Source organism: Chlorocebus sabaeus, chromosome 6 (genome assembly GCF_047675955.1).
Source record: "Chlorocebus sabaeus isolate Y175 chromosome 6, mChlSab1.0.hap1, whole genome shotgun sequence".
Lineage (NCBI taxonomy): Eukaryota > Metazoa > Chordata > Mammalia > Primates > Cercopithecidae > Chlorocebus > Chlorocebus sabaeus.
This window is the reverse complement of record NC_132909.1, coordinates 43,941,112-43,966,102: the sequence shown is the minus strand read 5'-3', so window position 1 is coordinate 43,966,102 and position 24,991 is coordinate 43,941,112. Positions and strand designations below refer to the sequence as shown.

Sequence of the window (24,991 nt, the reverse complement as noted above, 5' to 3'; positions counted from 1 at the left end):
GGGAAGCACCTCGTGCCAGCTCCACTCTCAGAAGAGGAGGGAGCTGCAGGACTTGCATGCAGCTCTCTCAAGAAAGTAAGAGAGAAAGCGCTAACACATGCACTTGTCTTGGCCAGGTCCCTAGGGCTTTTATCCACTGCCTTGCCTAGATTGCAGCCCCCCCACAATTCTAGAGAGACCTTGGAGATGGGAGAGTAGGGACTGGGGCCCAGAGGAGGGGGACAGGAGTGAGCACCCACTGTCAGCAGATGGGCAGGGAGAAGAGGTCTGAGGTGCTTCGGAGATGTCCACTCCTGCTGGCTTGGGGGATGGACCTGAGGCTTCTGAGCTGGGGTCCTGAGGAGAGGGTCCAACTGGGTCTGGCGGGCAGTCCTTGTTGGCAGCATCATTTCTGTCTGGCAGGGATGGTTTTGCCTGTGAGAGGCCTGGAGTCTGCCGGCCGTGGTGTTTCAGCCTGGTGCCTGAGGATAGGAGGGTCTGGGTCCCAGTGGTCGCTCTCCTTGCCTTCCAGCCCCGGAGCCCTTGAGCACGGAGGAGCCCCCGCCGCTGCCACGGAAGCAGTTTCTTCTTGAGGTTACGGACAGCCCGGGCGTACAGCATGGCCCGCACCGCACATTCTGCCGAGGTCGGCTTCTGGTCGGCTCCTCCCAAGTTCTGGCTCATCCGCTGCATTTCTGCCAACTTCAGCTTGTAATATTTATACTCCAGACTATTTTCATCAGACAAAAACCTACACAACAAAACAGGCATAACAGGACATTTATGAAAACACCACCAGGTCCCAAATTGTTCCTGTAAACACAAATCTTTTCTAAGTGGCCAACTGCTGACTGTCCTCTGCTGTCTCAGAGGCTCTGCCTGGCTCTACTGAGGACCCAGAGCTAAGCCCAAAACAGCTGCCCTGCTAAGAGTGACTGCAGGGCAATCGGGAGTTTGAACCGAGTTCCTCCTTGATTTCCATCAGCAGCAGCCATGAGGGAGCTCACAGCTCATTATGGCCTGGAAATACAAACCAGTCACCTTGGAGCCACAGCACCCTGGCAGGCAGAATTGACACCTTTTTAATGGCCCAGCCAGGATGAGAGCTCAATGAGCTTCTGACTGCATCAAGGCAAGTGTGATGTGACCCACAAGAGAACATTAACCAAGGAGCCTGTGCCCCAGGTGTGAAATCTTATGACCCAGTCATGATGATGAGAACAGTACAGAAAAGAGAAGGTTGAGTTACACATACTAACACAGAAAAATATTCAGCTGGGCGTGATGGCTCACACCTGTAATCCCAGCACTTGGAGAGGCTGAGGCGGGAGGATCGCTTGAGCCCAGGAGTTCACGACCAGCCTGGGCAACAAAACAAGATCCCATCTCCACAAAATAAAAAAATTAGCCAAGGTGGTGGTGCACGCCTATAGTCCCAGCTACTCTGGAGGCTAAGATGGGAGGATCACTTGAGCCCAGGAAGTCGAGGCTGTGGTGAGCTATGACTGTGCCACTGCACTTTAGTCTGGGTAACAGAGCAAGAGCCTGTCTTTAAAAAAAAAAAATTCCTTCTCCTTCTAGTGTCTTTACTTTTTTCATCATGTTCCTTCTAGCTTCATGAGTTGATTATAGCTCACTGCAGCTTCGACCTCCTGGGTTCAGGTGATCCTCCCACCTCAGCCTCCCCAGTAGCTGGGACTACAGGCATGCACCACCACGCCTGGCTAATTTTTGTATTTTTGGTTGAAAGGACATTTCACCATGTTGCCTAGGTTGATCTCAAACTCTTGGACTCAAGGTAGCAACATGCCTCAGCCTCCCAAAGTGCTGGGATTACAGGTATGAGCCACTGCACCTGGCCTACTCTTTAGTTCTAATAAATTCACCTGAAGTCACTCTTTCTCTTATGTATTTTTATAACTGCATCTGGTGTGTAATGTTTTTCTTGCCACTTCCTTCTAAATTGCTTCTAATTTCAGTTCTGATTATCCTTCACTCAAAAGTTATTCAGAAACGTGTTTTATTTTGGTTGTTGCTGGTTTCTAGTTTGCTGTATTGGCATAATGTGGCCCATGTGAGTTTCCTGGGTGTGCTGTGATTTTTCTCTAATTTCATACACAACAAACTTTTAAGTTGGGCGTGGTGGCTCACACCTGTAATCCCAGCACTTTGGAAGGCGGAGGCTGGTGGGTTGCTTGAGTCCAGGAGTTCAAGATCAGTGTGGGCAAAACCTCATCTCTTTAAAAATAAATAAATAAATAACCACCCCACAAAAAACATAACAGACTTTTGTGAATATTTGATTTCAGTTTGTATTAAAGAAGAATATTGCTTAGTAAGTATGGCAGTATTTCAGGTGGCTTTCAGATTGTTTGATATTAAGTAGCGACATATTAGTTATTAGATGAGGTTCCAGATTACCAGTGACAAGCCAACTAGAAGCAAGGTGTTGGCAGCACTGTGTGATGTGGCATGTCCCTGGCAGACAGCTCCGTACACAAGCTCCTGCTGACACTGTTAGTCAGTTGAGATCTGTCTGGACCTCAGAAGACAGACTGAGGACCGGCTCCACTGCTGCCCTAGCACTCTGTTGGGCTAACGGTGGCATCTTGCAAGATCATGCCCTAACAAGCAATAGTGCTCAATTAAGAGAATGCTGACCAACATGGGTGCTCTGGTTCTCAAGTCAAACACAGTCCCAGCAAGGTAACTCCTCATCAAGGGCAGAGTGCAGAATCAGGGCCAGGTAACCTGACTGCCCCAGTCACTCATGGCTCTGATGGCTTTCCTTGTTCCTGGATGGTTCTGATGCCAAGTGCAGTCCGAGGACGTCAGTCACAAATGCATCTCCCCAAGTTCCAGTGGAACATAACATCAAGAACACAGAACACTCAACAAGCCAGTCTGCTGGCTTCAAATCTCAGCATAGCCACTCATTAGCTGAGAACCTTTCTGTGCCTCAGTTTCTCCATCTGTAAGACAGGGTAGATGATAAGCAGTAGCTACTTCATCATATAGCTGTGAGGCCTGCGTTATAAGCTTTTCACTATGAGGCAAGTGATATGAAAACCGCTCAACAAATATTAGCAGACTGTCTCTGTTTACGCTCATTTGCTGTGTTATAAAATCTTCCACAACCTTATTTGGATTACATCGTCTACCCATTTCACAGAAACATTCATGTCTCCTACCATGGTTTTGGATTCATCCAATTCCTCTTATCATGGTTTTGGACTTAACTTTTTTTTTTTTTTTTTTTGAGACAGAGTCTTGCTCTGTCACTCAGGCTGGAGTGCAGTGGCGCAATCTCGGATCACTGCAACCTCTGCCTCCTGGATTCAAGCGATCCTCCAGCCTCAGCCTCCTAAGTAGCTGAGGTTACAGGCACCCGCCACCACACCCAGCTAATTTTTGTATTAATTTTAGAGACGGGGTTTCACCATGTTAGCCAGGCTGGTCTTGAACTCCTGATCTAAGGTGATCTGCTCACCTGGGCCTCCCAAAGTGCTGGGATTACAGTCACAAGCCACCGCACCCAGCTCTGGACCTAAATGATTTCTGAAGGTTGTTTATTTACATAGCTCAAACCTATGTAGTGCAGGCACCGAGATTCACAATTTATATGTTCGTGATGACTTTCCCTTTTATGAGGAACTTCTTTTGCTCCTAGTGCTGTTCTCCTTAAAGTCTTTTTTGCCCGAACAATTCTCTACTTCCGTTCTTTTTGGTAGCATTCACCTGCTATGCAATTTCCCTTCTCTGTTTTCCAATTCCTGTGTTTTTGCTTCTTTCCCTCTATAGTAGTATGAAGTTACAGACCCCACTTTGGTTCCTTTAACGGCTAATCAACACACATACCTAAACTCTTATTTTGTATCAATATGTAGAATTACCCTTTAGCTCGATCCTCATGTCAAAAAAGACAAAGGCCTGCACACCTACCTCCCTCCTCCTCCTTTTGCCTCACATATTTAGATTATCTGGGATTTTAGTTTCTTTTATTTCACCCAAAACATAAATTATTTAGATTTTTTGTTAACTTTGGGGTGCTCGGACAATCCTGCTGAGGCTAGACCAGAGGGATTCTTAGCCACTTGTTTTCCTGAGTGTGTGAACATGTAGGACCTCATGGGCTCTCCCTGGAGAGCATGGTCAGGGCTGCCCCACTCCCAGGGGACAATTTAGAAGATGAGAGAAAACAAAGTATGACATATTCCTTCAGCTTTATATCCTGCACTGTTGTGATCATTTTCTAGGCTTGATGCTTCGCACTCTCTCATAGGAAAGGATGGAAGCCTGCCCCTTGGTGTTCCAAACAAGGAAGCAAAACCATAGTGGATGTGTCTGTCTATACTTCTGATTGATTCATTGACTGATTTGAGACGGTGTTTTGCTATTGTTGCCCAGGCTGGAGTGCAGTGGCGTGATCTCATCTTACTGCAACCTCCGCCTCCTGGGTTCAAGTGATTCTCCTGCCTCAGCCTCCTGAGTAGCTGGGATTATAGGAAGCCACCACTATGCCCAGCTAATCTTTGTATTTTTAGTAGAGATAGGGTTTCATCATGTTGGCCAGGCTGGTCTCGAACTCCTGACTTCATGGGGCCCACCTGCCTCAGCTTCCCAAAGTAGTGGGATTACAGGTGTGAGCAGCCGCGCCTGGCTCTTCTGACATCTTTTTTTTTTTTTTTTTTTTTTTTTGAGACGGAGTCTTGCTCTGTAGCCCGGGCTGGACTGCAGTGGCCGGATCTCAGCTCACTGCAAGCTCCGCCTCCCGGGTTTACGCCATTCTCCTGCCTCAGCCTCCGGAGTAGCTGGGACTACAGGCGCCCGCCACCTCGCCCGGCTAGTTTTTTGTATTTTTAGTAGAGACGGGGTTTCACCGTGTTAGCCAGGATGGTCTCGATCTCCTGACCTCGTGATCCGCCCGTCTCGGCCTCCCAAAGTGCTGGGATTACAGGCTTGAGCCACCGCGCCCGGCCTCTTCTGACATCTTTAGTGTACGACATGAGGCAGGTCACCTCAGCAAAGAGGCAATGGCCAGTTCTGTTCACAAGGCTCCAATGGGAACAAATCATGCTTGTAGGGTGTGATGGTGGAAGGTCTCAAATCTCTGCTAGTCCTCAGAGGGTGGAGATAAGAAGCCATTCTTATATCTGCCTCCTAGAGGTCTGACTTTTTCACTTGCTAACTAAAAAAAATAATGTATTAAGGCTGAGTGTGGTGGCTCATGCCTATAACCCCAGTGCTCTGGGGGATCGCTTGAGCCCAGGAGTTAAACACCAGCCTGGACAACGTAGCAAGAACCCATTTCTTTAAAAAAAAAAAAAAAAAAAAAAAAATATATATATATATATATAAATAAATAGCTGAATGTGGTGGTGTGCTCCATATATATATATATATATATAAAAAAATAAATATATATATAGAGATATAAATAAATAAATATATATAAAAAAATAGCTGAATGTGGTGGTATGCTCCTGTAGTCCCAGCTACTTGGGAGGCTGAGGCAGGGGGATTTTGCAAGCCCAGGTTGAGGCTGCAGTGAGGTATGATCATGCCACTGTGCTCCAGCCTGGGCAATAGAGTGAGATCTCGTCTCTTAAAAGCAAACAGACAAAAAACAAACTTATTAATCCACACATATCTTCATAGAATGTCAACGGTTATGCATAAAACTGTTCAGTAAAGAAAAAGCAGCATAGGCTTATTAAGAGATATAGAGGTAGGCCAGGTGCAGTGGCTCACGCCTGTAATCCAGCACTTTGGGAGGCCGAGGTGGGCAGATCACGAGGTCAGGAGATCGAGACCATCCTGGCTAACATGATGAAAACCTGTCTCTACTAAAAATACAAAAAAATTAGCCGGGCATGGTGGCGGGCACCTGTAGCCCCAACTACTCAGGAGGCTGAGGCAGAAGAATGGCGTGAACCCAGGGGGCAGAGCTTGCATGGAGCTGAGATCACGCCACTGCACTCCAGCCTGGGCTACAGAGACTCCATCTCAAAAAAAAAAAAAAAAAAAAAAAAAAGATACAGAGGTAGCCGTGAGAAGTAGTTTGAAGAACTAAGCAACTGCCTTCAAGGACTGGAACACGGGAAAAGGTCACAGCAGAAACATTTGGCTTTTCATTATGCGTTGAACTGTTTTGTTAAATACAACATACAAGGAGCATTTTGACTTAAGAATTCAAACATGCACACCAGAAACCTAAGTTTAGCAGTTTCTTTACTTATTGCTGTGCTTTTGTATCACACTCTTTCCTCTTATGGTACCTTGGTAATTCCTTCTTTTTTTTTTTTGAGACAGAGTCTTGCTCTGTCATACCCAGGCTGGAGTGCAGTGGTGCGATCTTGGCTCACTGCAACCTCTGACTCCCAGGTTCAAGCGATTCTCGTGCCTCAGTCTCCCAAGTAGCTGGGATTACAGGCGCCTGCCACCATGTCCGGCTAATTTTTTGCAACTTTAGTAGAGACAGGGTTTTACCATGTTGGCCAGGCTGGTCTCAAACTCCCAACCTCAGGTGATCTGTCCCCCTCGGTCTCCCAAAGTGTTGGGATTACAGGCGTGAGCCACCGCACCTGGCCAGGTAATTCCTTGTGAAGGAGTTTTTGGATGATAAAGTCTCTGGGAACAACTCCTAAATCTGTCCTTCTTCAGGATCTATTCTATCAGCCAACCGCTGAGATTTTTATTTCAATCTATTTTCCATTTCCAAGATCCTTAACAGGATCTTGGATAGCAACCAGTTTTCTGTTTTCATAGCAACCAGTGTCTGTTTCATGGATACAATATACTCTTATTACCTGAGACTATTCGTTACACACACATATTTATAGACTACACCTCCTCTTTCTCATAGTAACTCTTGTCTTCTAGAGTATCAGAAGTTTGTTGAGTTTGGTGATTCTCTTTCATGATACTGGTTTACCTCAAATATCAGTTCTTACTTTGATGCTTATTTCTATCCAAACACACCCCTGACTCTGGCTTCTGTCTGCCGCGCCTGATTATCAGTGGTCATGAGACCCCTGGGCCATGTGCAGGGGTCATGGGGCAGAGGCACAAGCCCCCAGTTCTCTCAGGGCCTCCTATTCCTCCAGCCTAATAACCTTATCAACCACCTGGAAAGTGCCCCTAGGCCTTCTAAGTCTGGATGCCTTCTTATCAAAAGGGTCTGGTATCTGCTTGCATCTGTCAATCTGGGGCTATCTAGCTTCCTTCCTTCAGCATGCACGCTGGTTCAGACCACAGACTCTGGATTTGAATCTCAACTTTGCCTCTTACTAGCTGTGAATCCTCAAGCCAAGAGGGCTCTTGGAGCCTCTAAATTACTTGTCTGTAAAATAAGCATAGCAATAGACCTACTTTGCAACATTGTTAATGAGGATTCAACTAGCTAGTGCTCAAATCAGTAATGTGCTTAGAACAGTACCAACTGCACAGAAGGCACAAGTGTTTATTAAATAAAAAGTATTCAATAAATGATGCTGTGACAATTAGGTTATTTGGGAATTTTTAACTTTTAAGTTACATGCCTACCTCATTCAATACATGTAAATAATCCAAACTCAAGAATTTTGTAAAAATAAAAACACAACAAGTTACAACTTTCCCCTGGGTAAATCATGATGGGAAGGACCAAAGACATGGAAATGTATGCCTTTCAAGCATCTTTAGTAATTACAACAGCAAGAATAACAAGTCCAATATGGGTATAATCTGACTACCAAAAAGGGCACACTCAGGAGGTCAAGATTGCAGTGGGCTGTGATAGCGCCCCTGCACTGCAGCCTGAGCAACAGAGTGAGATCCTGTCCCTAACAAAAACAGAGAACAGTGAGAGGGTCAATTAGTACACATAACCTATGGAGAGTAATCTGATGATAAACATCAATGGTCTCCATCAGGGGCAGCTCTGCCTGCCATGGGACACCAGGCAGTGTCTGGATGTATTCTGGGTTGTTACTAGTGAGATAGAAGGTCCTGCTAACATCAAACGGATAGAGACCACAGATGCTGCTAAACAGCCTGCAATGTCCAGGACAGCTCCAACCCTAACACAGAATGATTCAGTCTCAAATGTCAACAGTGCTGCAGCTGAGGCTGGGCGCAGTGGCTCACGCCTGTAATCCCAGCACTTTGGGAGGTCGAGGCGGGCGGATTGCCTGAGTTCAGGAGTTCAAGACCACCTTGGGCAACATGGTGAAACCCCGTCTCTACTAGAATACAAAAAATTAGCTGGGTGTGGTGGCGGGCACCTGTAATCCCAGTTACTCGGGAGGCTGAGGCACAAGAATTGCTTGAACCCGGGAAACACAGGTTGCAGTGAGCCGAGATAGCCCCACTGCACTCCAGCCTGGTGACAGGGCGAGACTCTGTTCCAAAAAAAATTAAAAATAAAAAGTGCTGCAGCTGAGAAACTGACATAAATCAAAAGTCTCTAACATGAGCTTTAACCCAGCAGTTTCACTCCCAGGTATCATGATAAACTGCCAGAAAGGTAGGCAGAAATACAAGCAAAGCACTGATCATCACCTCCTTTTTTAAAAAAAAAAAAAAAAAAAAAAAGAAATGGTGTCTCGGTCTGGTGCGGTGGCTCACACCTGTAATCCCAGCACTTTGGGAAGCCAAGGCAGGTGGGTCACCTGAGGTCAGGAGTTTGAGACCAACCTGGCCAACATGGTGAAACCCCGTCTCTACTAAAAATACAAAAATTAGCTGGGTGTGCTGGTGTGCGCCTGTAATCCCAGCTACTTGGGAGGCTGAGGCACGAGAATCGCTTGAACCCAGGAGACGGAGGTTGCAGTAAGCTAAGATTGCGCCACTGTACTCCAGCCTGGGTGACAGAGCGAGACTCTTTCTCTGGCCTGTTCTTTACTTTCTCTAATAAGAAAGTAGTATATTTAGGATGCAAACTGTAATTTTAAAAAGTTGTTCTATTCATATAAAGAGGCAGTTAAGGCCAGGCGCGGTGGCTCAAGCCTGTAATCTCAGCACTTTGGGAGGCCGAGACGGGCGGATCACGAGGTCAGGAGATCGAGACCATCCTGGCTAACACAGTGAAACCCCATCTCTACTAAAAAAATACAAAAAAAAAAAAAAAAAAAAACTAGCCGGGCATGGCAGCGGGCGCCTGTAGTCCCAGCTACTCAAGAGGCTGAGGCAGGAGAATGGTGTAAACCCGGGAGGCGGAGCTTGCAATGAGCTGAGATCCGGCCACTGCACTCCAGCCTGGGCGACAGAGCGAGACTCCGTCTCAAAAAAAAAAAAAAGAGGCAGTTAAGCAAAACACAGTTTAACAAATATTAGCAATAAACTGCAAACAACTGCAATGATGTATTACTAATCTTACTACCCTTACTCTGTATTCTCTGCATGAACATCTCATTGCATCCTTAAAACAGCAAAGCAGGGAGTTGGAGCTGTATTCACAGGTAAGAGAATGCTACCACCCAGCCAGCCTACCACTGCTCTGCAACAGAGCTAGGACTTGCTGAACCCACATAAATCTGAGGCACCCTCATGCTCTTCTCGCTGGAGAACACCACTTACTCAAGTATTTCACCCTCTGCTCTCAACACCATCAGAGTGACCCAAATTTTGCCATATACTCCATGAGAGGGATTCACAGGGTGGACATTTAAAGACCTACCAGTAAGCAGGGTCCTCTTTGAGAAGAGTTCTCTCTTTGGGAGACAGGCTGCCTTCGATGACACGTTTCACAAGCTGGTCAATGGTGCCCACTACTTTGTGATCTGCTCGCTGGGGGACAGCTGGAACACACAGAACAACTTTTCTGAGAAACATGCTGACTGTGGGCTCTGGGAAGACGAGGACAGTACAGTAGTTGGGGGCTTAGCACTGAACCCAAGCAGGCATCAACAACCGAAATCCTCATTCACAAGACACCAGAATTGAAAAGAGGAAAACAACACCTTAATCTACAAATCAATACAGAAAATCTCCTCCTAAAAAATGTAACAGCATAACCACTAGGAGAGAAACAGTCACAGCTTTCAATGACTGGACAGAGCAATTTATTTATATACTCTACAAAAAGAAAGACATATTGCAATTTGATATCATTTTTCATGTATCACTTAATAATTTGAGTGTTCATAACATTAAAGTGGAAAATATAAATATCTAGTTTAAAATACACAAAAAAGGTATCTAGGTTATAGTTCTCAATATAAAGGTGGAAATAAAAAATATATAAATATGGATACGTAGGAAAAGACTATAAGGAAATATGTTAACAGATGTTATAGGGGGTAGAATTATCACGAATTTCATTTTCCTTATGATTTATCTTTAAAACAAAAAAACGGCTGGGCGCGGTGGCTCACACCTGTAATCCTAGCACTTTGGGAGGCTGAGGCGGGCGGATCACGAGGTCAGGAGATCGAGACCATCCTGGCTAACACAGTGAAACCCTGTCTCTACTAAAAATACAAAAAAAATTAGCCGGGCATGGTGGCAGGCGCCTATAGTCCCAGCTACTTGGGAGGCTGAGGCAGGAGAATGGCTTGAACCCGGGAGGCAGAGCTTGCAGTGACCGAGATCACGCCACTGCACTCCAGCCTTGGCGACAGAGCGAGACTCGGTCTCAAAAACAAACAAACAAAAAAAAAAACCAAAAAAAAACCCCATCATACTTGTGTTTTGTAATCAGAAAATATATATATCAATTCACAAAAAATTTTCTCCAATTAAAAAAAAAAAGGTCAGCTGGGCGTGGTGGCTCACACCTGTAATCCTAGCACTTTGGGAGGCCGAGGCGGGCAGATTGCCTGAGCTCAGGAGTTCGAGACCAGCCTGGGCAATATGGTGAAACCTCGTCTCTACTAAAATACAAAAAAAAAAAGATAGTCTCAGCTACTTGGGAGGCGGAGGCAGGAGCATTGCTTGAACCCGGGAGGCAGAGGTTGCAGTGAGCCAAGATCGTGCTACTGCACTCCAGTCTGGCAATAGAGCGAGACTCTATCTCAAAACAAAAAAAAAAGGTCAATGGTCCCAAATTACATGTTCACAGAAAATATCTGTTGAATGTAAAAGAAACAAATTTTAGCCAGGTATGGTGGCTCACGCCTGTAATCCCAGCACTTTGGGAGGCCGAGGTGGGTGGATCACGAGGTCAGGAGACCAAGACCAGCCTGGCTAACACGGTGAAACTCCATCTCTACTAAAAAATACAAAAAAATTAGCCAGGCATGGTGGTGGGCGCCTGCAGTACCAGCTACTCAGGAGGTTGAGGCAGGAGAATGGCGTGAATCCAGGAGGTGGAGCTTGCAGTGAGCCGAGATCGCGCCACTGCACTCCAGCTTGAGCGTCAGAGAGAGACTCCATTTCAAAAAAAAAAACAAATCTTTTCTTTTTTGAGACAGGGTCTCACTCTGTCGCCCAGGCTGGAGTGCAGTGGTCCCATGATAGTTCACTGCAGCCTCGAACTCCTGGGCTCAAGCAATTCTCAGGCCTCAGCCTCCCAAGTAGCTGGGACTACAGACATGCGCCACTACGTCTGGCTAATTTTTAAAAATTTTGTAGAGACGAGTCTTCACCATCTTGCTCAGGCTGGTCTCCAATTCTTGGGCTCAAGAGATCCACCCTCCTCTACCTCCCAAAGTGCTGGGATTACAGGTGTGAGCCACCATGCCCTGCCCAAAATATTTTTTAAAGTGTGAATTTCCTCCAATATGACTTTAAATTTACAATGCTGCCAGCAACACAGAAGAACATGTTTCTTCAAATGGTAAGATTGTTTAATTTCCTAATAATTGGCTAGTTTTAAAAGCACAGAATGATGGCCGGGCGTGGTGGCTTATGCCTGTAATCCCAGCACTTTGGGAGGTCAAGGTGGGCGGATCACCTGAGGTTGGAAGTTCGAGACCAGCCTGACCAACATGGATAAACCCTGTCCCTACTAAAAATACAAAATTAGCTGGGCGTGGTGGCACATGACTACAATCCCAGCTACTAGGGAGGCTGAAGCAGGAGAACTGCTTGAACCTGGGAGGCGGAGGTTGCAGTGAGCCGAGATCACGCCGTTGCACTCCAGCCTGGGCAACAAGAGCAAAACTCCGTCCCAAAACCAAAAACAAACAAACAAAAAAGCACAGACTGGTCTATTGGTTCAGCCATTCAGTTAAAATCACTGCTGAACTAGCAAGGTTTTCCAGTTTGTTCTGTAAATGATTGCACAGTCCTGTGCCCACCTGTGTCCATGTTACAACTTTGAGCTTATTTTAAACACTAGTGTGAGCTCTTCACACATGATGAGTCAATCCTTCAACTGCCATGTTATTCCAAGTATGTCCCCTTTGAAACTGCTTTTTTTTCATGGCTCTCTTTTTACAGAACTACTAGTTTTATGTGATTTTATAAAAGATGTTGAGGTTTACAGTCAGCAATGAAATTTGGGGACCCCTTTTAATTTGGTCATCTTTAGCTAGGAAGACCATGAGCAAGAGTCAGAAAGCGGGACACAGCTTTGGTCCAGCAATCCTACTCCTGAGAATGTATCCTTTCAAGAATTAAAAAAAAAAAAAGTGGCCGGGCGCGGTGGCTCAAGCCTGTAATCCCAGCACTTTGGGAGGCCGAGACGGGCGGATCACGAGGTCAGGAGATCGAGACCATCCTGGCTAACACGGTGAAACCCCGTCTCTACTAAAAAATACAAAAAACTAGCCGGGCGAAGTGGCGGGCGCCTGTAGTCCCAGCTACTCCGGAGGCTGAGGCAGGAGAATGGCTAAACCCAGGAGGCGGAGCTTGCAGTGAGCTGAGATCCAGCCACTGCACTCCAGCCTGGGCGACAAAGCGAGACTCCGTCTCAGAAAAAAAAAAAAAAAAAAAAAGTAATAGTGATAACCAAAGCATTCAATCAAAGATGTCATTCCAGCATTTCTTTTTTTTTTTTTTTTTCTAGACGGACTTTTGCTAATCACCCAGGCTGGAGTGGAGTAGCACGCTCTAAGCTCACTGTAACCTCCACTTCCCAAGTTCAAGCATCTCAGCCTCCCAAGTAGCTGGGATTATAGGTGTGTGCCACCACACCAGGATAATTTTTGATTTTTAGTAGAGACAGGGTTTCATCACGTTGGCCAGGCTGGTCTTGAACTCCTGACCTCAGGTGATCCACCTGCCTCAGCCTCCCAAAGTGTTGGGATTACAGGTGTGAGCCACTGCGCCTGGCCCATTCCAGCATTTCTTTTTTCCTTTTCTTTTCTTTGTTTTTTGGAGACGGAGTCTTGCTCTGCTGCCAGACTGGGGAGCAGTAGCAAGATCTCAGCTCACTGCAACCTCTGCCTCCCGGGTTCAAGCAATTATCTTGCCTCAGCCTCCCGAGTAGCTGGGACTACAGGCACATGCCACCACGCCTGACTAATTTTTTGTATTTTTAGTAGCAACGGGGTTTCACTGTGTTAGCCAGAATGGTTTCGATCTCCTGACCTCGTTATACCTCCGCCTCGGTCTCCCAAAGTGCTGGGATTACAGGAACGAGCCACTGCACCTGGCCCATTCCAGCATTTCTTTCCTTTTTTTTTTTTTTTTTTTAGATGGAGTCTCACCCTGTTGCCCAGGCTGGAATGCAATGGCACAATCTCGGCTCACTGAAACCTCTGCCTCCCAGATTCAAGCGATTCTCCTGCCTCAGCCTCCCAAGTAGCTGGGATTAGTCACGTGCCTCCACATTCAGCTAATTTTTGTATTTTTAGTACAGACGGGGTTTCACCATGTTGGCCAGGCTGGTCTCGAACTCCTGACCTCGTGATCCACCCACCTCAGTCTCTCAAAGTGTTGGGATTACAGGTGTGAGCCACCATGCCTGGCTCCATTCCAACATTTCTAACAGGAACATGAGCAGCGGTGGGGCAGCCTCATGAGATGTGGGCCCTGCCGCCAGCTATCCCGCTATCCAGACAGGGAACTGAGGCTTCCAGATGCCAACTACATGTGAACCCAGGTCTGTCTGGCTTCAGAAACCTCTAGTAAAAGGCAGCATCAATCCAGCATCAAGGGAAAGGTGAGGTAATTTACATTAGGTCAATATCACGATGTAGCAAAGGCTGTGGAAACAAAGAGGGCTTTCTGGCAATCACGTAGAAGAGCAGGCGGTAGCATTTTCAGTCCAGCACGCCTGCAGCTGCAGGAAAGCATGGGGAACATCAAAGGCTGTGGGAGGGTAAGTGGGTGGGTTACAACCACTTTAGGTTATGGGTGACTTTTCTTCCTTCAAACAGTATCCCATCACATTGTGAAGGGTTGGGGAATAGGGTCCCTTCAGCCCTGAGCCTAATTCTGGAAGGATTCGTCTCTGGCGGTAGGATGTGGCCACCAGTATGTGGTGGGACCTATCCAGTGTCTAGTGCCGTTGGGGCTTCATGAGGGTGGTGAAAGAGCAAAGAAAGTCAGGAACAAATGAGACTTCCCCACTGGGCTGGAGACAATGGAAGGTGAAAACCACGTCAGTGGGAGAAGTGCTTTCTCCCTATCACAAGAGTTAAGACAGCATGGTTACCATGTATGCTTGCGATCTCTGGGATGTCTGGGCTGTGAGAGCCCATTCTGGGAGTTTAGGAGGAAGGAACAGGGAAATCAAACAGCTTATCACTTCTACTTCTCTTCCTTGGCCTTTTCCTCTCCCCAGAAAGCCAATGATAACTGCTAATTAGCAGGTGTACTTAAGTAATTCACCAACTTTAGCCAGTCTAGGAAGGTGAGTAGGGCGAAAAGGTGCATCCACTACGTGGAATGACCTGGCTGGTCCCTACACATCCTTCAATACAGCTCAAGCACGACCTCCACAACTCTCCAGGCTGGGCTGGAGCCTCTCCTGTGTCACTTTAATTCTAGCACAAGGGTGACTGTTTTTTTGTTTTGGTTTATTGAGTGACAGGGTGATGCTAGCCCAGGCTGGAGTGCAGTGGCTATTCACAGACGCAATCACAGGTCACTGCAGCCTTGAACTCCTGGTCTCAAGCAATCCTCCCTCCTCAGCCTCCCGAGTAGCTAGGATTACAATGTGCTACCACCCCTGGCTCAACAGAGTGACTGGACTTTGTGATTTTCTTCCCTCAGGAGACTGGGGATTCCTCAGAGACCATGCTCTGTGTTTTTTCTCCCTTCTAGTAATACCTTGTGGGGACATGTTGGAACAAGGATTCCAAGCCAGGCGCAGTGACTCACGCCTATAATCCCAGCACTTTGGGAGGCTGAGGCAGGTAGATCACTTGAGCTCAGGAGTTTGAGACCAGTCTAGGCAACATGATTCTCTACAAAAAATACAAAAAAAGTTAGCCAGGCACAGTGGTACAAGCCAATAGTCCCAGCTACTCAGGAGGTTCAGGTGGAAGGATCACTTGAGCCCAGGAGGTCGGGGCTGCAGTGAGCCATGATCATGCCACTGCACACCAGCCTGGGTGACAGGGCATGACCATGTCTCAAAAAGACAAAAACAAAGAAAGAAAGTCAAGCCCTCTTTCTTTCAAAGATTAAAAAAAAAAAAAAAAAAGGAATAAGGGTTCTTAACCTTGGCTGCAGAAAGGTATGATATGAACCCCTCAGAAGATATAGGTAAAATTGTGTATGAACAGATGAGCATTTTTTCTGGCAATGGCCACAGCTTTCTACCAAATCCCGAGAGGTATCTGACCTAAAAATGTCCAAAGATTTTTGTTTTTCTGAGACAGAGTCTTGCTGTCGCCCAGGCTGGAGTACAGTGGGATGATCTCAGCTCACTGAAACTTCCACTTCCCAGGTCCAAGTGGATTCTCCTGCCTCAGCCTCCCGAGTAGCTGCGATTTCAGGTGCGTGCCACCACACCCAGCTAGTTTTTGTATTTTTAGTAGAGATGGGGTTTCACTATGTTGGCCAGGCTGGTCTCGAACTCCTGGTCTCAAGCAACCTGCCGCCTTGGCCTCCCAAAGTGCTTGAATTACAGGCATGTGCCACCACACCCAGCTGTCTAAAGACTTTTATGGTAAACAGCAGATTCCTAAGACACATTCACAGAATGAATGGCAGACATATATTGGCCAATGTGCATTTTCTACTAAAATCTTGATTTGTTTCCAATTGGCTAAAGAGCTTCTGTGTAAAAAAATCTCAAATAAAAGACATTACCAAACAAAGACGAAAAACAACAAATAGAAACTTTGGCTGTTTTCCTTACCATCACTCAGACTACTTGGAGCCTTGGCCTGAATTTCGGGTTTGGTAGGAGGAATCATTTTCTCCTCCTCTCGCGTTGGCTCTGGTTCGGCTTTCTTAACCTGGAGGGGACATCCGCTGCTGACTAGCCAGGCCTTCAGGTGGTCTATGTACTCTCTCCCAAACAAAGTGGAGTCTTCGAAGTTTGGAAATGCAGCAGGTGATGGAGCTATATCTTGCAGGCCGACAGCTTCTAAGATTTTCTCTTGCCGGAAAGAAGAGGCCAAGGAGAATGTCTGTCCCAAAAGGGCCAAAGACTTCCGGCAGAGAGAATTGGTGGTTTCTAGGGCAAGAGCCAAGTCCAGGGGGTTACTGAGGGTCTTCATCTTGACACTCAGCTCATAGGCATTGCAGGCCATAAGCAGAGGTGTGACACTCTTCAGAAGCCGGTCTTGAAGTCTCATTATGTACTTGTCAAAGGGCTTTATGATTTCAAAAAAGCAATTTTTGGTCTTCACAGCACCTTTGTCTAAAAGCATGTTTAAAAACTCATTATCAACTCTGGGTGTTTTCAAAGCAGAGTGCTTTAAAAATTTGATAGTAAAAAAGCAAAAATCTCTGTGCTCTGGTTTTAAGGAACATTTGAATGAGGCAAGCATTTTAGCACAGGTTTCTGTTTCAAGTTCAAAGAGAGTCTGGAAAAGCTGGGAAAATTTAATATCATCTTTTATGGTGTGGAATCCTGCCCATTTGATTATTTCTATCCCAAATCTTGAAAAAACATCAGACTTATCTACGATGTCAAAGCTCATCTTTCTTCTGGGGAGCCGAAGATTCTTCAGATCCAGCCCCAGAGGGATCTTCTGAATGGGGAACTGGATATCTTCTGTCCCTGGGTTTGTCCCCAGGGTCACATCAGGACTTGGAGTGGTTTTCTGGATTTGGTTAGTGCCCTGAGTTTTGGGAGTAATACGATTCATGGTGGGTATTTTTTTTGTGCTCACATTTCTCAATGTGACAAGTTTCCCAACACCCCCCTTAGCTGTGAGCAGGCCCTGAGTCTCCCCCTTTCCTAGGAGGGAACCTTCCTGGTCAACGATGTTTAAAGCTCGGCCTCTGGCCTGGACTTGACTGCTGCCCCTGAGCACAGAGTCAGCCTCCCCAGGATGGTCCACGTCATAATCCCGACTCTCCTTCTCCAAACACTCTTTCTCAATCAGCCTGGAAGATCCAAAGTCTCCCAAAACTGCAGAGGGACCAAAACTATACTCCTGTGACCAAGAGGAGGACTCTTGAGAAACTGGATGGCCAAAGTCTTGCTCCCAAGAACCACGGAGTGCAAATTTCCAGTCCTGAGAACGGAAATGTCCCAATTTCCGGTGGCCAATGACCTGGTCCCGAGAATCAGAGTGAGAAAATTCCAGATCCCGGCCACATTCTTTGCGAAAGTAGCTGTCATCACTGATGGAAGGGTTGCTTGATCTGAAGGAAGGCCCTGGAAATACATCACTTCTCAGGCCTTCTCTTCCGGCGTCTCGCGAGTGAGCTACAGATCCACTGAGGGAGTATCTGCTATCGCTGTGGACATCATCATACATCTCTGCTCTGGATCTTGGGACTGCCCTTAAGAGATCTGAAATAAACCATTCAAAAAAAGAAGAAGCCAAAAGGCACTTTAGACCAGAGGATGCAAACAGTGCAAACAAACAGTCCACGGATCACCAGGCAGCAAAAGTGCTTTATACACCTCAGTGCTGTTTGCCAATCTGTATTTGTTGCTAACATTTAAAATGTGTGTGGTGTCATTTAAAAATCTGGATCGACTACTTACTAAAACAGGAGATGTAAAAGCACCAACCCTGAGTTTGCCCTGATGACAATCAACCCAGGCCGGGGAGCAGCAGCCCAACGGGCAAGACACAGACTCTCTAAGTTGGCACCAACAGCCCTCGCTCATTCAGATCCCCTACTCTCTAGCCATCTGGATTGGCAATCCCTCTTTTAGTCTGAGGAAAGGGTGTTTGGTCCCCAAATAACCTGGATATCTTTACTGCAACTGGAACACTTCTGTGTTTCTACTTCTATCTCAGAACAGATAGGTTTTACTGAGGTTACCTGCCTTCACCGCTTCCTAGAAGGAAGTCTCCGCCCACAGTGCAACTGTGAGGCTAGATGAACCATAGCTAACACCACACCCACCACAGCTGACCCAAAGTTGGCTGAACCTATCCCTTGGAAAGGTAGGCCAGGCCAATCAACCCTCTCTTTGGAGCTGAAAAACCACAGACTGAGGCAGGCAGGAGGGAGGGCAGAAGCTTAGCAAGATACATCAAGAGAGGCCATGATAGAAACGGAACAGTGTCTACTTCTGTCCTTCTCCATGTAGAAAAGGGGAAATGGGTCAGGCACAGTGGCTCAAACCTATAATCCCTGCACTTTGGGAGGCCGAGGTGGGAGGATCACTTGAGCCCAGGAGTTTGAGACCAGCCTGGGCAACATAGCAAGACCCTGTCTCTGTCAAAAAGAAAAAAGGGCATAGGGGAAGATATATTTGCATTTGCTTAATCACATGGAGAAACTGTAAGCAGCAAGGAACAGAAGCGATGAACTATGGGCATATGAGAAGAGCGGGCCTCAGGGAGAGTTTTCATGGAGTGCCTTTCTTTCTAGCTTTTCAATCAGAATCAATGACCTAGTTTAAAAAAAAAAAAAAAACACACAAATGAATAGGGAAAGAGAGGTGCCAGGAGGTAGTAATGGGTTAAGAGGCCACAGGAAGCCAAAGTTGTGTATAAATCCTAGTTCATTTGTTCAACAAGTACAAACTGGGCACCTACTGTGTGCAAGCACAGTATTAGGCACTGAAGTTATAGCAAGAAAATAAGAACTCTCTGAAACGTGTCAGTTGAGAGAGTCAGACAAAAATCAGGAACATATCAGATACAAGTAAGTACCAAGAAGACAAATCAAGCAGGTGGGAACCTGAGGAGGCAATGACATTTTGAGACAGGCTGGTCAAGGAAAGTAGCTCTAACACTTTTTTTTTCTTTTTTTTTAGAGACAGAGTCTCACTCTGTTGCCCAGGCTAGAGTGCTAGAGTACTGGAGTGCAGGGGCGCGATCTTGGCTCACTGCAACCTCCACCTCCCGGGTTCAAGCTGTTCTTCTGTTTCAGCCTCCTGGGTAGCTGCGATTACAGGTGCCCGCCACATTTTTGTATTTTTAGTAGAGACGGGGTTTCACCATGTTGGCCAGGCTGGTCTCAAACTCCTGACCTCAGGTGATCTGCCCACCCTGGCCTCCCAAAGTGCTGGGATTACAAGTGTAAGCCACTGCACCCAGCCGTCTTTTTTTGAGACAGGGACTCACTCTGTGGCCCAGGCTGGAGTACAATGGCACAAACACGGCTTACTGCAGCCTCAATTTCCTGGGCACAAGCCAACTTCCTGCCTCAGCCTCCCAAGTAGCCAGAGCCATAGGTACAAGCCACCATGCCCAGATAACTTTTTATTTTTTGTAGAGAGGGAGTCTCACTTTTTTTTTTTGAGACAGAGTCTCGCTCTGTCGCCCAGGCTGGAGTGCAGCGGCTGGATCCTGGAGTGCAGTGGCCGGATCTCGGCTCACTGCAAGCTCCGCCTCCCAGGTTTACGCCATTCTCCTGCCTCAGCCTCCCGAGTAGCTGGGACTACAGGCGCCTGCCACCTCGCCCGGCTAGTTTTTTTTGTATTTTTTAGTAGAGACAGGGTTTCACCGTGTTAGCCAGGATGGTCTCGATCTCCTGACCTCGTGATCCGCCCGTCTCGGCCTCCCAAAGTGCTGGGATTACAGGCTTGAGCCACTGCGCCCGGCCCTGAGTCTCACTTTTTTGCCCAGACTAGTCTGTAACTCCAGGGCTCAAATGATCCTCTTGCCTCAGCCTCCCAAAGTGGTGAGATTGCTGGTGTGAGTCACTGTGCCCAGGCCCCTAATCTTTCTGGAGGTAACTAAGATATGTATTGGTGCTTGAGTCTCTAGGTAAAGTTAAAGATTTAAATCTCCATCTAAATAAAACATAAATATTCAGTATTACATACATGTATTACACTAAAACAACTAAAGAATGCACAAACACCATGGATACGGTTATACCTCAGAGGGATAAGCAAGCAGTTAAGAGAACTTTAATTTTAACCTTTACTTCTTATTTGTTCCAATATTTTATAACAGGAATGTTTGTGTGTAGTACTCATGTGATTATTGAAAACTCAAGATCTGAAGACAATCTCTGAGCCTGCTTTGTCCAGGTCCAGAGCATGTTCGTTATTCCTACCCCAAACACTTAGAAGTCACCCAACACAGGAGACCTCCTCCACCCCAAGGCTGGTGTGGCTGGGAGCAGCACTGTCTGTGCTACCAAGAGGAGACAGGCAGAGGAGTGAGTACACGATGTACTTCCCTGGGGCAGGAAAGGGCAACCAAATCAGCCTCAAGGCATGCTGAGGCTTCCCGGGGGAAGGCACCTGTGATCTGTCTTGGTACCTGAGGGAATTTACCAGGCAGTGCTGGGACAGGAGGAATTCAAAGCATAGGTAGCAGGCAGCACAGCAGCCCTCAGTGTGAGGTCCAAGGCAGGAGGTGAAGGACCCTTCATGTCATCCTGCGATCTGTGCAGGCACTGTTTTTGATTCTGCTGGCATGGTGTGTCAAAACCTTCCAATGGGAATGTTTTCAGACAGGGCCTAAAATCAGCAGCTCTACAGGCCACCCCATGCCCTCCTGTCTTGTTTATATTGTGGCCTGGCTGCTCCTGCAGGTGTGTCCTGTAGTGGGGAGCCCCAAGAGGCCAAGGAGAGCAGTGGTTCAGTAAGGCTGTCACTAACAGATCTGTGGACCAACCCTATAAAGGGGAGACATGAGGGGAATGAAGCCAGAAACAGAGAGATGCTGCAGAAGGAGATTGTTCTGATTATCCAGGTAAGAACTGGTAGAGCTGGTCGGGTGCGGTGGCTCACACCTGTAATCCCAGCACTTTGGGAGGATGAGGCAGGTGGATCACAAGGTCAGGAGTTCAAGACCAGCCTGATCAATATAGTGAAACCCCATCTCCACTAAAAAAAAATACAAAAAAATTAGCCGGGCATGGTGGCAGGCGCCTGTAATCTCAGCTACTCGGGAGGCTGAGGTAGGAGAATTGCTTGAACCCGGGAGGCAGAGGCTGCAGTGAGCCAAGATCACGTCACTGCACTCCAGCCTGGGCGACAGTACAAGACTCTGTCTCAAAAAAAAAAAAAAAAAAAAAATTTTAAGTGGTGATGGGGATGGAGCCAGGAAATGGATCCAAGAACCTGTCTTGGGGCTGTGAGCAGTGGCTCATGCCTGCAATGGCAACACACACTGGAGGCAGAGGTGGGAGGATAGCTTGAGCCCAGGAGTTGCAGACCAGCCTGAACAACATAGCAAGACCCCATATCTATTAAAAGAAAAAAAAAAACAACACCAAAAAACAAAACTGGGCTGGCCTCGGTGGCTTATGCCTATAATCCCAGCATTTTGGGAGGCCAAGGCAAGCGGATCACCTGAGGTCAGGAGTTTGAGACCAGCCTGGTCAACATGGTAAAACCCCATCTCTACTACAAATACAAAAATTAGCTGGGCGTGGTGGCGCATGCCTGTAATCCCAGCTACTCAGGAGGCTGAGACAGGAAAACCGCTTGAACCCAGGAGGCAGAGGTTGCAGTGAGCCGAGATCCCTCCAATGCCCTCTAGCCTGGGAGACAAGAGTGAAACTCTGTCTCAAAACAAACAAACAAACAAACAAAACTGTCTTGAGGTGGGTCGGGGAGGATATACTGCGAGAGGCTCCAGATATCTGCGTAATGATGACTGACAGATCAAAACATTATCCCCTGACCAAGCGCAGTGGCTCATGCCTATAATCCCAGCACTCTGGGAGGCAGAGATGGGAGGATGGCTTGAGCCTAGGAGTTCACGGTTGCAGTGAGCTAAAACTGTGCCATCGTACTTCAGCCTGGGGGAGAGAGTAAGACCCTGTCTCAAAAACTAAACCAAACCAAAATAAAAAACCATTATCTCCTAAATAAGGAATGTAAGGATCAGAGGACTGGTATTATTTGCCCAAGGTACTGCAATCTTCCTGCCTTGGCCCTAAGATACACCCCCAACCAAAACAACAACAACAATACTTTATTTTACCTTGAGCTTTAAACTGAAGAGTTTCGCTTACAGCCTCACCGCTGGCATCCATGTGATATCGCTTGGCTTTTTCTTGTAATACAGCATCAAAAGTCTCCTGTGTAATTCGTCTGGCTGCCATGTTATTTTGCCCTATGGTGAGACAGAAAAAACTACACTAAGAGTCACAACTTGGGGCTGGGCACGGTGGCTCATGCCTGTAATCCTGGCACTTTGGGAGGTTGAGGTGGGCGGATCACCTGAGCTCAGGAGTTCGAGACCAGCCTAGGCAACATGGTGAAACCCCCGTCTCTACTAAAATACAAAAAATTCAGGCTGCGTATGGTGGCTCACACCTGTAATCCCAGCACTTTGGGAAGCTGAGGTGGGCGGATCATTTAAGATCAGGAGTTCAAGACCAGCCTGGCCAACATGGCAAAACCCTGTCTCTACTAAAAACACAAAAATTAGCCAGGCGTGGTGGTGTGCACCTTTAATCCCAGCTACTTGGGAAGCTGAGGCAAGCAAATTGCTTGAACCTGGGAGGTAGAGGTTGCAGTGGGCTGAGATCATGCCACTGCACTCCAGCCTGGGCAACAGAGTGAGACTCCATCTCAAAAAAAAAAAAAAAAAAAAAAAAAAAGCACCAGGCATGGTGGCACGTGCCTGTAATCCCAAATACTCAGGAGGCTGAGGCATGGGAATTGCTTGAACTGGGGAGACAGAGGTTGCAGTGAGCTGAGATCATGCCATTGCACTCCAGACTGGGGGACAGAGCGAGACTCTGTCTCAAGGAAAAAAAAAAAAAACAACACACACACACACACACAAAACTGTGCTCACAGAACCTGTTCTATTTCACCTAATCCTCAAAGTAAGGAGGCAGTAATCCATAATCCTCGCATGGAACTTCAGAGGCAGGCTAGACCCTTTTTATTTTTTATTTAATTTTTTTAGTAGAGATAGGGTTTTGCCAGGTTGGCCTGGTTGGTCTCAAACTCCTGACCTCAAGCGATATGCCCACCTTGGATGGACTCTTTTAAGGGGGCCTCTGCCCTCACGAAGTTCACAGGTGTGTGCTGGCTGAAAAGGAGCAAAGACAGATCTCTGAGCCCATCTCCTTGGAATCCATTAAAAGCAGCTCTGTGAAAGCAGTTCTATCTGCTGGAGGAAGGTGTCAACCAACACACGTAACTGAGCATAACAGAGTAGGAAGGGTGGGACCACAACCCTCGCAAATCGTGGTTAGGAAAGAAGAGATCAATCTTTTTTTTCTTTCTTTTTTTGAGACTCTCTCTGTTGCCCAGGCTGGAGTGCAGCGGCATGCTCACTGCAACATCCACCTCCCGAGCTCAAGCTATTCTCCTGCCTCAGCCTCCTGAGTAGCTGGGATTACAGGAGTCCGTCACCGCATCCGTCTAATTTTTACATTTTAGGCAGAGATGGGGTTTCACCATGTTGGCCAGGCTGGTCTCGAATTCCTGACCTCAAGTGATTCGCCCACTTTGGCCTCCCAAAGTGCTGGGATTCCAGGCGTGAGCCACTGCGCCCGGCCCAGGATCGCTCTTTTCCCATTTCACAGACTCAGTAGTGCACAGAGGCTCCAAGAACTTCCTTCCCTTCTAAAAGAAGCCTCTTGACGGTGAGTGGCAGGACCCCCAACCAGTGACAATGAACTAGTGACAGAGTCCATTCTGTGCTGGGTCCTTGCGCGATCTCCCAACCACCCACTGAAGAGGCGGGTCCTGTTACGAATGACATTAGGGTGAGGAGGCAAAGGGAGACAGACTCAACGACCCATTCAAGATCAGACAGCCCAGATGTGAATCTGGCAAACAGCGTATTCATGCATCCAAAGCCCCGAAGAATGGGTAAAAAGATTAAGAAGCAACATTTTGGGGTCCAGGGGCTGCATCCTTAACCATCAAGATATCCCGCCTCGCAAAATCTCCAACTTTAAGACGCAACCCGTAGGGTCGATTTCCCATCACGATCTCCCCCTCGTCCCATCCTTCAGCCCTTTTCCCTAGGCGCCCCCTTGTTCTCTGCTGGCAAAGGGCAGGGTTCCAGGGTCAGGTGACCCAGGTTCAAATCACACGATCCTAAGCTTTCTGTGCCTCCGTTTCCCTACCTACGGAAAGGGCAGCTAGTAAACGGGCTGGTGTGTGGGCTGAACCGGTTCTAAAGAGGGGAAGGGCCCGATGCAGCGCTGGGCGCCGTTATCTCCTCCCCAGCGGGGGCCGCTCCGAGTTCGGGAGGAATGAATGAACGACTGAACCAATGAGCCTTTGTGGAAGCGGCCCGCCGTCTCCCGGTCTCTGAGGGCGAGAAAATAGGGGCGCCGGGCCCGGGAGGCCGCAGCCGGCCACCCAGGCCAACCTGGTGGGGACGCGGCCGCCGCCGCCGCAGCCAGAGGGCCGAGCCTGCGACGCCATCACGGAGCCCGGGGCGGGCCCCCAAGGCCGAGCCCGAGCCTCCCACCCCGGGACCCACCCACCTACGACGCCAGGGCCCGGGCCTCACCCCGAGACCACCGCGCGCGGAGCCGCCCCCGCCGCCGCCTCAGGCTCCTCACCCGCCGCCGCCGCCGCGCGAGGCGGGGACATGCAAATGAACCAACGGTCTCCGCAGCGCCGCGCCGCGCAGGCGCAAGCCGCCGCCGAGTCCTGGTGCGCAGGCGCGGGCCG

General features: G+C 47.7%; 1 protein-coding gene across 14 annotated transcripts in view; it reads right to left on the bottom strand.

The window, feature by feature from the left end:
* The window catches only part of SUGP2 (SURP and G-patch domain containing 2), a 44,489-nt gene that overhangs the window by 19,244 nt on the left and 254 nt on the right, over positions 1–24,991 (bottom strand). For 4 of the 14 annotated variants that reach the window (XR_012093227.1, XR_497567.3, XR_497568.3 and 1 more), the window contains exons 1-5: positions 24,880–24,982; positions 22,326–22,457; positions 16,157–17,767; positions 9,638–9,758; positions 240–730 (exon numbers count right to left, since the gene is read on the bottom strand). Coding sequence is in view for 10 of the 14 variants with exons in the window: in XM_007995855.3 (XP_007994046.3) it covers positions 240–730; positions 9,638–9,758; positions 16,157–17,767; positions 22,326–22,457; positions 24,880–24,910 (2,386 nt within the window). In the remaining 4 variants the exon portion in view is untranslated. Of the gene's footprint in view, positions 1–239; positions 731–9,637; positions 9,759–16,156; positions 17,768–22,325; positions 22,458–24,801; positions 24,988–24,991 lie in introns of those variants that run through there. The other 10 variants (XR_005238452.2, XM_007995858.3, XM_007995859.3 and 7 more) reach the window with 6 other exon arrangements.